General features: G+C 29.7%; 2 protein-coding genes and 1 long non-coding RNA gene across 4 annotated transcripts; 1 reads left to right on the top strand and 2 right to left on the bottom strand.

The window, feature by feature from the left end:
* Positions 1–1644: 1644 nt before the first annotated feature.
* LOC149885684 (metabotropic glutamate receptor 5-like) lies at positions 1645–4967 on the bottom strand. The gene has a single exon (XM_090093668.1). It carries the CDS (start codon positions 4940–4942, stop codon positions 2843–2845), a length of 2100 nt encoding a protein of 699 aa, XP_089949794.1. The 5' UTR covers positions 4943–4967; the 3' UTR covers positions 1645–2842.
* Positions 4968–5322: 355 nt separating this feature from the next.
* On the top strand, positions 5323–7665 carry LOC149885685 (uncharacterized). The gene is made up of 3 exons (XR_016454454.1): positions 5323–5446; positions 6142–6214; positions 7053–7665. It is a non-coding gene; the product is annotated as an uncharacterized LOC149885685 (long non-coding RNA).
* Positions 7666–8198: 533 nt separating this feature from the next.
* On the bottom strand, positions 8199–12325 carry LOC149885686 (G protein-coupled receptor family C group 6 member A-like). 2 transcript variants are annotated; one of them, XR_016454609.1, is made up of 2 exons: positions 9875–12309; positions 8199–8792 (listed from the first exon to the last, which is right to left on the bottom strand). XR_016454609.1 is itself a non-coding variant. In XM_090094446.1 (1 exon), the coding sequence occupies exon 1, from the start codon at positions 12090–12092 to the stop codon at positions 9981–9983; it is 2112 nt and encodes a 703-aa protein (XP_089950572.1). In that variant the 5' UTR covers positions 12093–12325; the 3' UTR covers positions 9841–9980. The 2 variants fall into 2 exon arrangements, 1 of the variants encoding a protein (XP_089950572.1); XM_090094446.1 differs by lacking the exon at positions 8199–8792 and having other exon boundaries at positions 9841–12325.

Here is a 12325-nt window from a genome sequence, read left to right on the forward strand (position 1 = left end):
TTGTAAGAATCCAACCCCTTGTTAATTATTTGATAAATTAACTACCAAAAACTTGCTTGAATATTATAAATGAATATTGTGCTAAAGGTGTAAAATTGTTTAAAAACAAAAAAATATTCTGCTACAAAAAATATGTAGCTTGTCATAAAAATCTGACTTCAGATTTGAACGCATAAAAAATATTTAAGAAGTACATTTAATCTCAAATTTAATGCAATAAACGTTTTTCGTTCTCTATATAAGTTTTTGCAATTTTTTTGCGGCAAGTTATTTTCATTTCTTCAAACGACATCTTCTTCCTTTAGCGAAAAAAATCCTTTAAAATGAAATTTGTTTTTTGTGGTCAGCTAATTCAATAAATACTTTTTTTCTTCATTCGGGTTCAGATAAGCATTTTTATCTTCAGTCATTAAAGAGTTATCTCCTTAAATCAACATACTTGCCGAAAAAATTGAGGGTGTTATTAAGCATTTAATCTAAATGTTTTTTCGAAAGTTATTATGTCGCTACCGAATTAAGAGGGGAAAATCTGTTTGGCATTGAAGAAAATGATCCGGTAGACCGTATCTTTGTTTTAACAGTTCAAGATAGGGTGAACTCAACTGCTGCGTATGAAGAAGTCACCACCTCTGAGTCTTCTGCGATATCCATTACATCGGGCAGCAAGCTGAGTTTGGTCACTTCGACATCATCTCTACGTGCTACATTTGAATCAGTCGCGCCAAAAAATCCAATTACGATCAAAAGTCGGTAAAGTCCACTGTTTTGATATCGCCTGAAAATGTATCCGTAACGCGTGACATGATGCCATGATGCCATGCTCAAAAAACTGGACAACCAGAAGAAAAGAACCAATTTGATCGAAAAAACGCCAGCCAGAAAGAAACAAAAAAGAAAAAACTCTACAGTTCAACCGGCAGCAAAAGGGTCAAGCTGAATGAAGAAAAAGTAGTTCAAGATTTTTGTATTCTTTGTAATCATGTACTCAACCGCAGCAACTCACGAAATTGCGGTCGAGAAGTTCAAGCCAGCTGCATTACAACATTTACCTGCTACTTCACATGTCCAAAATTTTACCCCAACTGAAATGAAACTTTTTTTTTCTAAACTTAAAAATCATCATTTTTATCATTTTAAATCGTTTCCAGTTGCTTAAATTGATAATATTCACATCTACATTGTGTTTTAGTTGAATGCAGCAATCTGCGACTAAACCTTACAATTTTTGAAAATAAAAAAAAACAATGGTTAGCGCCAAGAGCAGTAAATTTCCGCTCAATTTGAACAACCAGTTTGGGCAGAAATGGGTTCAGTGGATGCCAGCAAATGTCTGCTTTTGGAACTTTGAAAAATATTGATTTTTGAGAGAGAGAGACATGCAAAAAACAAAGTGTTCGCTACCATACCTTACATTCCCTTATTGTTTTAATCAAACAAGTTATAATTACATTAATTCCGCAAGTATTTAAGCAAATAATGGGTATACTTGAGACAGCAGGGGAGTAACTTAAGACAAAAATATTGCTTTAGTTTTGGCAAGTTTGAAAGACCTAATAGAAGGTATTATGCTTTTATCATTTAATTTAATAAAGATGACTGCGCGGTCAGTCTTTCTAAAACTAAAATAAAGTGTGAACATTTTTTTCATTTTTTTCATACTCTTACAATATGTATACCATGTTAAACTGACAGCACCTATTTCACTCACCTTTAAACCATCTCCTTGCCAACGAACCATTATCTAATCGCACTATCACCATAATCGTAATCAACGAATATCATCATTATCAACGAATATCATCATTATCAACGAACTATCATCTAATTGCACTATCATCATAATTGCACTATCAACAAACTATCATCTATCATATAATGTTCTTCGGAATTAATTGTACCTAAACTCAGTTAGAGGTAAAAGACTAAAGCTTAATAAATCAAACCTTTTTTAATTCTCGGGTACAAGATTAAGAAAAGGCGGAGCTTTAATATTCAAATACAGAAAGGTACTGGTTACACCAACAATTCATAACTATTTGAACGTTTTGATTTTATTTAACGATGAAAAAATCGTCAAAAAATTTGTGGAAACGACCACGATTGTTAAAGTGAGAGGTACATACCAATCAAATTATATGTAAAAGTATTTTTAAAGTTGAGTACACTAAACGGAAAACAACTGAAAATTGAATTTTTGTATCTGTAACAAGAGAGGATCTTCTTCAATTTGTACCAACTGAGAGTAGTATGGGACAAGATATTCCAATCATGTACCATACATGTGTTACCCTAGAGTATTTTAAAATTGCTTCAACTTTTGTAGGGTTCTATTACTGATACCGCTGTAAGTTACACCGGATGGAAAATTTTTAAAGAAGTTTTGAGAAAAAAATATGAAGGTCCTACAAAGAAGCTGCTTTGAGATTTTCAGCAGTATTGATTACTTATCAAAACTTTAGCAAATATACAGTTATGTATTCCATTAGAGAAAAATTTAGTTTAACTGGAAAAACTGCATTGAAACAAATGCTAATTATTTCAAGGAACACTTCAAGCAACATGATTGATTTAAGCAGTAAGTCAATGTTAAAATACGCATATTGAAAAATGATAGATTGATTTAGTGACAATGCTGAAACAAAATCAGTTTAAAAGTAGAAGTAAATTGAAACCAGATAAACAAAAACACAAAAAACAAAAAATTGACATCTAAAAGACCTGCGTTCCTTTATTCCACCAAGAATAGTAAAAAAAATAATGATAATAAACTTCCTCTTTTGATAAAGAACGACCTCACTGAATTCACTCAATTCACTGAATTCACTGAAATTAAATTAGGAATCTAAACTACTTTCGAGTAAATTTTCATTTCAGTTTGAAAACTGTGTTTAGTGTTCATTTTTGGTTTGAAATATATTAAAAATAACTTCGGAGTGAAAAGTATTCCCATGAATATAAAATTCACCACTAAGATTAAGAGAGAAACCGCAAAGATCCGTACTTTTATATCGTTGTTTCCATAGAAAATGGGAAAAAAACAAATCAACAATATGCACGATATACCTGAGCTGTATGTAATAGAGAGCGTTTCGTTGAAATATGAAGGAAGGTTTCGCGTGTGAAAGCTTTGAACGGAACACATGAGCAACAGGAAGCCGACATAAAGTACCTGAGCTGCAAGTTGCCAGTCCGATGAACACTGAAACGTTCTGGTCATCTGTTCGTAGTTTAAATACGCTAAAATAACTGGAGGCGACTTGATTAGTAAAACAGTTCCCATCAAAAGTTGAACAATCAAAATAAAAGCTATCATCATTACGTCCATGGAAGTGGCAACAACTTTCTCTCTGTTTGACAGACGATAAAAACTCTTAAAAATACGTAGATATTTTCTAGTTTTTATGTAAATAATTGATGTGGAAGTAGTAAACAAGAAACCAACTATTATATGTCGGGTGAAACATATTACAAACGTAGGTTTGTTTATATATAATAGTGGGACAGAAAGAGATATCATCAAATGACATACGATTAGGGCCGTAAAAAGTGAAATGTTGGCTGATTTAACAACAGGAGTGTTTCTATTATGCATTAAAGTTGCCATTGTGAACAAGCTGAACAAGGAGCAGAAAATAGAAAAGACCATAATTATGAGACTCTCATTAGTCAGGAACGTTAATGTATCAAATGTAAAAGAGTCCTTGCAACTGGTTATGTTTATGTTCGAAACGAACTCAGAAGGACATTTTTGACATTCTGCACTTCCAGAGCTTTGTTTGAAATAGTTTTCAAGACAAGGAAAACATGATCTCCATCGCTGTTTCTTTTCTTTGGTACTCAAACTTGTGAGCTTTTGTTCATAACCTGGTGGACACGTTATTTGAGCGCATTTAAAACCAACCACTTTATCACTTTTTTCATTATTAGCAACGACACTACCAACGTCTGTGTTATTCATAGCATTACTCCAACTTATATTCATGACATAATAAATCTGTTCTTTTTGATATTCATGATAGGTACGAATAGTTGCTAAATCTATGTCAAGCAGAAAGAAAAAGCAGAAGCTGGCTCTTGATGAATCCATTGTAAAACCCAAAAGTAAATGAAAAAAATCAATTGTTTTGCTATACTTTCTAATAAGAAATTCCGCATCATTAGATGAAACGTAGTCAATATATAGAAACATGTTTGTGATTTTAAGACCATTTGTTTCGCAAATGCTTAGAAACACATCTAAATCGCTATAATAAGCTTCAAACAAAATGTTAAGTTTATCAATGTGTTTATATGATATTAGTTCGTTTACGATAGCTGACAGGTACGAAGTATTTTTGGAATCAAACGTGTACTTTATGATGCATAAGTCAGTATTTTTTATCGCATATTCATAAAAACCCGACAAAACATCCTCCACCTCTCCTGCAGTTTCGACTATTGAAACGAGGTTTTTTATATTAAGTTTTCCAATAATGAAGTCATATAAGTTCTCCGGGCGTATCGTAACATAAAGTGGCGCTGAGTTTTTATAATAAGATATCCCATAGTTATTTCTATTAACATCAAAAAGTATTATGTTATCGTACGGAGCGATGATATCTGAAACTAAAGCTGTCGATTCTTTATCGATGTCCATTGCAATTAAAATCAGTTCACTGTGATTTGATTTCGTTTGAAATGTTTCGCTAATGATTATGTCCAATATAATTTCCAGGGACGTCGAATAATTGCTAGAGGTGAATTCTATAAACGGTTTTTCAAGATCATGGAAAAAATAATCTAAGCTGCAATATTTAAAAGAGTCTACGAACCAGTTAGAATCTGAATTCTTAATGATTACACGAACGATACCGTTTGAAGATGGCTCTAGTAACTTCTTTGGAAGGAAAATCAATGTTAGAATGATCGCAAAAAATACGTAGAAGACCATGGCTACCAACATAACAATGACCCATTTAATAAAAAACTGAGTGGGAAAAGTTTATCCGAAATGTTGTTGTTTAAATTTCAAATAGAAAATCAAAATAAATACTTTATTTTTTTTTTTCACTTTTATTTATTTTTAAAATGTAATCAAATTGAAAATCAAATAAGAAGCATATATTTTGATTTCTATTAAAAATTTAACTTTTATATGAATTTTGAATTTTGAATTAATGTTACAAAATTTAGGCTTTGAAAAGTTCACGTATATGAAATTTTTTTACAATTTTAAAAGAAACGAACAAAAAACATCGAAGAATATTTTTCGATGTAGAATTTAATGAAAATCTTATTGTTAAATGTAGTATTTAATAAAAACTTATTGTTAACACAGATTTTTCAAGTAAAGGCTTTTTGGATACTTGAAAGTATGAAATAAGTTTTTAAAGATATACAGAAATGTTTCCCAGGATAGAACGCTTTTCTTTATATGGGTTCTTCATCAAACTATTTAAGATTAAACGTAGGAAAAATTATTTTTTTGTTGCAGTGCGAGTAGGCAGGCATTACTAGAATTTTCGCGTAAGCATTATTTGGCTAACAGTTAGTGAAAAAATAAAAATTTTTCCCAACCCTTCTAGTTTGCTCCAATCTTAAAACACATGTTCCTCACCGATACACCTAACTAGAAGCGTTTGAAATTAATGCAGATAAATTTCATTTAAATTTCTTACATTTCATTTATATATTAAAATCTACAGGTATTAGATTTAAAAATTTCTTACATTCTGTATATACTAATAATAATATAATTTTCTTCACTTGAGTTGCTATATGTATATTACTCGTTTATAATACAATGTGAATATTTTTATTTTTAAATCTGGTTTTGAATAGCATGTATAAATATTATTTGAATATTTTTGTTATCAGGAACTTGATTTTTCCTACATTGAAATGAATGCTAGTAATAGACGATGAAAAACTCCGTTGGATTTAATTGTAAAAGATGCTCTTTTTTAACAAAATTATGGTCGGAGTTATGCAAGATTTTATAGTGAATGTAACAGTGATTAAGAATTTTTGGAATTTAGATAAAAAGTTAACATTTTTTACCTAAATGGCTTGCAAAGTTTTTTTATTAAAATGTGTGAATTGTTGATTTGTTACTTTTAAGCGAGGAAAACTTTAACTTTAAAGCTTTAGTTTTACTTTTAGTGAGGAAAAACATGCTTTCATCATTGATGAAGTTGATGGTATGACAGGAACAGAAGATCAAGGAGGAATACAGGTATGAGAAATTGTTTTTATCTTTGGTCTTCAACACAAATTATGTGTATAAGATTATTGATAATAACTAATGTTATGTGTACTAGATTATTGATAATAATCTAAACAAATCTCCAACAGTCTTTTAAAACGTTCAAAATTTGAATAAACTGAATTAAATGATTTGAAATAAATGCATTTTTACAAAGTTAATGCTTCTCGAAACGGGAATAGAATCAACCTGATTTTTTCGAGACCAAAATTGAAAACACCTAAAAAGATTCCTGTAATTTGTTTTGAATTGATAAAGAAGAAGACTATGGAGATATTTATTGGGATCAATTGGATCTTATTAAAGCAATAGTTTTACTGAAATTTTGGTTCAGTAAAGCTGGAACATAAACCATGATCAAAATTTGAGAAAAACCGGAACCAAAATAAAGGTCGAATCTTAACAAAGAATGTTAAAAATCCAAAATCTTTTTTATGACCGCCATAAGAAAAAAGTTTCAAAAATAAAATGGAAATAAAATATTTGTCATATATCTATATGATCAGTAAGTAGCATAATAGAATAAAATGTAGAACATGTGTATTATATTTTGACATTGTTATATTTGAAATTAATAATTGAAATATAATCTATGCAGAACAAAAGATTTTCTATGTTTTCTTACAATGGTCTTTTGCTTTCTGCAGCTCTTTCTCTAGCAAAATAAACATTCAATTTCTATAGATGTTGATGTTGGTGTGAGGAATATTTTTTTTACTTTTGTCAAATAAAAGTTTACTTTTAATATTGTTTTCTTTTCATATTTTTTCCAAAGTTCTAAACAGCTCAAAGACGTTGGTTTTTTTAGGCACTCGTTTATAACTTCGTCTGCCAATTTGGAAGTTCGTTTTTTAGGAACTTGCAATTTGCGACAGTGCAATAAAAAGTTTTGCATCATCGAAGAAAATCTAGTGTTCTTAACAGATGTAGCTTTCATCACAGGGATGTTTTTATGTTGGCTCAAATTCCAAATGTCTTGTTCTTTATCAGCTTGAAAGACTTTTGGGATATAAGGAAATACTGTATAAATTTGGGATCATAAAGTGTTGCCAATGAAAATTGATCTATGGTTTCCAAGTTAGAGACACGTGCCTCCTTTGATTTGTTTTAAGCTTTTTTCAAGTCCATTATTTAATTTTTATCTGAAGGAGTCTCAAAAGAAAGATGAATGTCAATGTTGGAATACATGCACTGGAATACACCATGTAATCCTTTCCAGAGAGCAATTTGGTGACTTCCTTAAAACTTTTTTAAGATGTTCAGCAAATTTTCACCCAGGCTCCACTTCTGTTCTAAGAACTCAATGACTGAAGGTTAAACCGTATGGTTGCAGTTGAAGATGTTAAGTACAGAATTCTTCTGAGCATGTAATAAAATAAATTCTAGCATGTTGGAACATCATTTATGAACACGAGCCTGTCAAAAATGTTCATTTGAATTTATTGTTTGTTGAGCTCATATAAGTTTGAATGAGAAGCATTAGGCCATTTATAATTATCTAAGCTAAATTATATACAAAATAATGATAATAATAATAATAATAAAAATAATAATAATAATAATAATAATAGTAATAATAATTAATAATAATAATAATAATAATAATAATAATAATAATAATAATAATAGTAATAATAATAATAATAATAATAATAATAATAATAATAATAATAATAATAATAATAATAATAATAATAATAATAATAATAATAATAATAATAATAATAATAATAATAATAATAATAATAATAATAATAATAATAATAATAATAATAATAATAATAATAATAATAATAATAATAATAATAATAATAATAATAATAATAATAATAATAATAATAATAATAATAATAATAATAATAATAATAATAATAATAATAATAATAATAATAGTAACAATAAAACTTCTTGGAGTAGTGGATTTTGGCTAAATCAGGTCAAAATATTGAGAGCAAATCAATGGCTTTTAATGAATAGCCTTTCGACTAATAAAAATAATCCCGGCCTGGCAATTGTGAAAAGTTATATTTGAAATAGGTTTCATCGTCTTCAATTTATGCACAAGTTTTCTTGGCTTTAAATTTTATTTAGCTTTTTTTCAACGAACTGATTTAATTTCTTCATCGATGGATCACTTTGAGTTTTCTTTTTATGATATGCTTTACATTCTTCAGATTTAAGTGCTTATCCTATTAATGCTTAGTTGCATTTAAACTTTCTTGCAACATCTCTCTGCAACTGACATGGATCTGCTTTTGTGGAGTGAATGATTGATTGTGTTTTTTATTTATCTTTAAAACTTTTTTCCACTTCATGCTTTTCTATCAATAGATCTTTTTATTGCTGCAAAAAAAAAAAACTGCAACTGAAGATTGATCAACTCTTATCAATTTTGAAATGTCAATTTGTGACAACGAAGGATTGTGAAAAAAACTTCCCAAAACTTTTTCTCGATTAAATATTTGTTTATTTATTTTAACCCGATAACAACGATAACAACGATAAGCAACACTTAGCACCAATCAAACAACAACACAATTGCTTCCTTCTGCGAAAAAAAAAAAAAATATATAGAAAAATATGTTTAGCAATTTTTGAGTAAAGAACGATTAAAGGGTGCTGCTAAATTTATTGTGTTCAACCGATACATTGGGGACCGAAATTTTTTTTTGACCATTGTATACCAAGAATCGCTTTTAGTTATTCACTGAAAGACATTTCTTAAAAACCCAAAACTTTTAAATATACTTGTGGTCATTAACTTGTTTTGAAACAGTTTTCTGTCTTTTGTGGCATTTTTAAAGTTTAACTTTTTTTTGTAACTTTTTAAATTAGAGAATTTATATCCTTTATTTCAGTTTACATAAATCAATTACAATGTTTGTTTTAATCAAACAATTTATTGTAATTACACCATTCTGCTAGTAGGTTTATATACTGTCAAAAGGGTATACTTGCAACTGTAAGGTGGTAACGGAAGCACTACTTCAATTTTAGCGTAACGAAACATTGCTTCAATTTTAGCAAGTTTACATGTATCAGGCATGTATTAAAATTTTCTCGTAGAATATTTTAAAACTGCTGCCACTTTTATAGGTTTTTGTTCTGATGCCGCAGTAAGTCGTACCGGTTAGAAAACTTTTAAAGAAGTTTCGAGAAAAAAAAACGTAAAGGCCCTGCTAAAAAATTGCCGGGAGCATTTCAGTAGAACTGAGTTAATATCAAAATTTACTTTAGCAAATATGAAGCTTATGTATCCTATTAGAGCGAAATTTAGTATAACAAAAGAACTTGCATATTGCATGATAATTGCACGAGAAGCATATTTAGACGTTCCTTGATTTGTTTTAGCAACTCCGTGCGTTTGGAGGTTTGGAAATAGATTTCTGAAAAGTTATTTTTGTATTAAACGCGGCTGAGTTTGATTTTGTAAACAATAATCAAATTAAAACATCAAATAGATAAGAAAATTCAATGAAATAATTGTTTCAAAGAGGACTTTCAGCCTAACGCAAAAACTCAATTTTAAAAAAACGCATAATAAAAATCAATTGAAAACTAGAGGGAAAAAATAAACAAATTAACAAAAAAACAAAAAATGACTGTAATTTTATTTGACCTTTTAAATACCTGTGTTCCTGTATTCCACCAAGAAAAGAAAAAATGTAATAACAATAATAAACTTATTTGTTACAACATTTTGATGATGAACGAGCGCTTATTCACTCAAAGAAACTTAGGAACCAATCGAGACCGCATTTGAGTATACTTTCATTTCAGTATGAAGGCTGCTCTTGGTATTCGCATTTGGTTTGAAATATATTAAAAATAACTTCGGAGTAAAAAGTATTCCCATGAAAGTAAAATTCACCACTAAGATTAAGAGAGAAATTGCAAAGATACGTGCTTTAACATCATTTTTTCCATAGTAAATGGGAAAGTAACAAATCAACAATATGCACGATATACCAGTGCTGTATGTAATTGAGAGTGTTTCATTAAAATATGAAGGAAGGTTTCGCGCGTGATAACTTTGAACAGAACACATGAGCAACAGGAAGCCGACATAAAGCACTTGAGCTGCAAGTTGCCAGTCCGATGAACACTGAAACGTTCTGGTCATCTGTTCGTAGTTTAAATACGCTAAAATAACTGGAGGCGACTTGATTAATAAAACAGTTCCCATCAAAAGTTGAATAATCAAAATAAAAGCTATTATCATTACGTCCATGGAAGTGGCAACAACTTTTTCTTTGTTTGACAGACGATGAAAACTCTTAAAAATACGTAGATATTTTCTAGTTTTTATGTAAATAATTGATGCGGAAGTTGTAAACAAGAAACCAACTATTATATGTCGGGTGAAACATATTACAAACGTAGGTTTGTTTATATATAATAGTGGGACAGAAAGAGATATTAACAAATGGCATCCGGTTTGGGCCGTAAAAAGTGAAAAATTAGCTGATTTAACAATAGGAGTTTTTCTTTTATGCAGCAACGTTGCCATTGTGAATAAGCTGAACAAGGAGCAGAAAATAGAAAAGATCATAATTATGAGACCCTCATTAGTCAGGAACGTTAATGTATCAAATGTAAAAGAGTCCTTACAGCCTGTTTTGTTTATATTCGAAACGAACTCAGAAGGACATTTTTGACATTCGTCGTTTCCAGTGCTTTGTTTGAAATAGTTTTCGAGGCATGGGACGCATGATCTCCATCGCTGTTCCTTTTCTTTGGTACTCAAACTTGTGAGCTTTTGTTCATAGCCTGGTGGACACGCTATCAGAGCGCATTTAAGACCTACTACTTTGCTAGTTTTCACATTATTAGCAGTAGTAAAACCAACGTCTGTGTTATTCTTAGCATTACTCCAACTTACTTGCATGACAAAAAAGTTTTGTTCTTTTTGATCTTTATGATAATAACTGATAGTTGTAAAATCTAGGTCAAGTAAAAAGAAAAAGCAGAAGCTGGATCTTGATGAATCCATTGTAAAACCCAAAAGTAAATGAAAAATATCAATGGTGTGGTTATACTTTCTGATGAGAAAGTCCACGTCATTATATGAAACGTAGTCAATATATAGAAACATGTTTGTGATTTTAAGACCATTTGTTTCGCAAATGCTTAAAAACATATCTAAATCGCTATAATAAGCTTCAAACAAAATGTTAAGTTTATCAATGTGTTTATATGATATTAGTTCTTTTACGATAGCTGACAGGTACAAAGTGTTTTTGGAATCAAACGTGTACTTTATGATGCATAAATCAGTATTTTTTATCGCATATTCATAAAAATCCGATAAAACATTTTTCACCCTTCCTGTTGTTTCGACCATTGAAACGAGATATTTTACATTTAACTTTCCGATGATATAGTCATATAAGTCCTCTGAGCGTACTGTAATATATAGTGGCGCTGAGTTTTTATAATAAGATATCCCATAGTTATTTCTATTAACATCAAAAAGTATTATGTTATCGTACGGAGCGATGATATCTGAAACTAAAGCTGTCGATTCTTTATCGATATCCGTTGCAATTAAAATCAGTTCGCTGTGATTTGATTTCGTTCGAAATGTTTCGCTAATGATTATGTCCAATATAATTTCCAGGGACGTCGAATAATTGCTAGAGGTGAATTCTATAAACGGTTTTTCAAGATCATGGTAAAAATTATCTAAGCTGCAATATTTAAAAGAGTCTTCAAACCAAATGGAATTTGAATCCTTAATGATTACACGAACAATACCTTTTGAAGATGACTCCACTAACTTTTGTGGAAGGAAAATCAATGTTAGAATGATCACAAAAAATACGTAGAGAAGCATGGCCACCAACATAACAATGACCCTTATAATAAAACTGAGTAGGAAATGTTTATCCGATTTGATGTTGGCAAATTATTTTTGGAATAGAAAATCAAAACACAAGTTTTATTTGATTTTCACTTTCATTGTTTTTTAAAAATGCATTGAAATTGAAAATTAAAAATAACAAACTTATATTTTGATTTTCTATTAGAAGTTAAACGCTTTTTATGAATTGATAATTTTTTAGTTTTGAAAGTTATCTT

This window comes from Hydra viridissima, unplaced genomic scaffold (genome assembly GCF_058129835.1).
Source record: "Hydra viridissima isolate aposymbiotic clone 2 unplaced genomic scaffold, HvirCarnegie_v1 scaffold_7, whole genome shotgun sequence".
Lineage (NCBI taxonomy): Eukaryota > Metazoa > Cnidaria > Hydrozoa > Anthoathecata > Hydridae > Hydra > Hydra viridissima.

Excerpts from the sequence above, each read along its gene's own strand:
- LOC149885684 (XM_090093668.1), bottom strand. The coding sequence starts at position 4,942 with ATGTTGGTAGCCATGGTCTTCTACGTATTTTTTGCGATCATTCTAACA.
- LOC149885686 (XM_090094446.1), bottom strand. The coding sequence starts at position 12,092 with ATGTTGGTGGCCATGCTTCTCTACGTATTTTTTGTGATCATTCTAACA.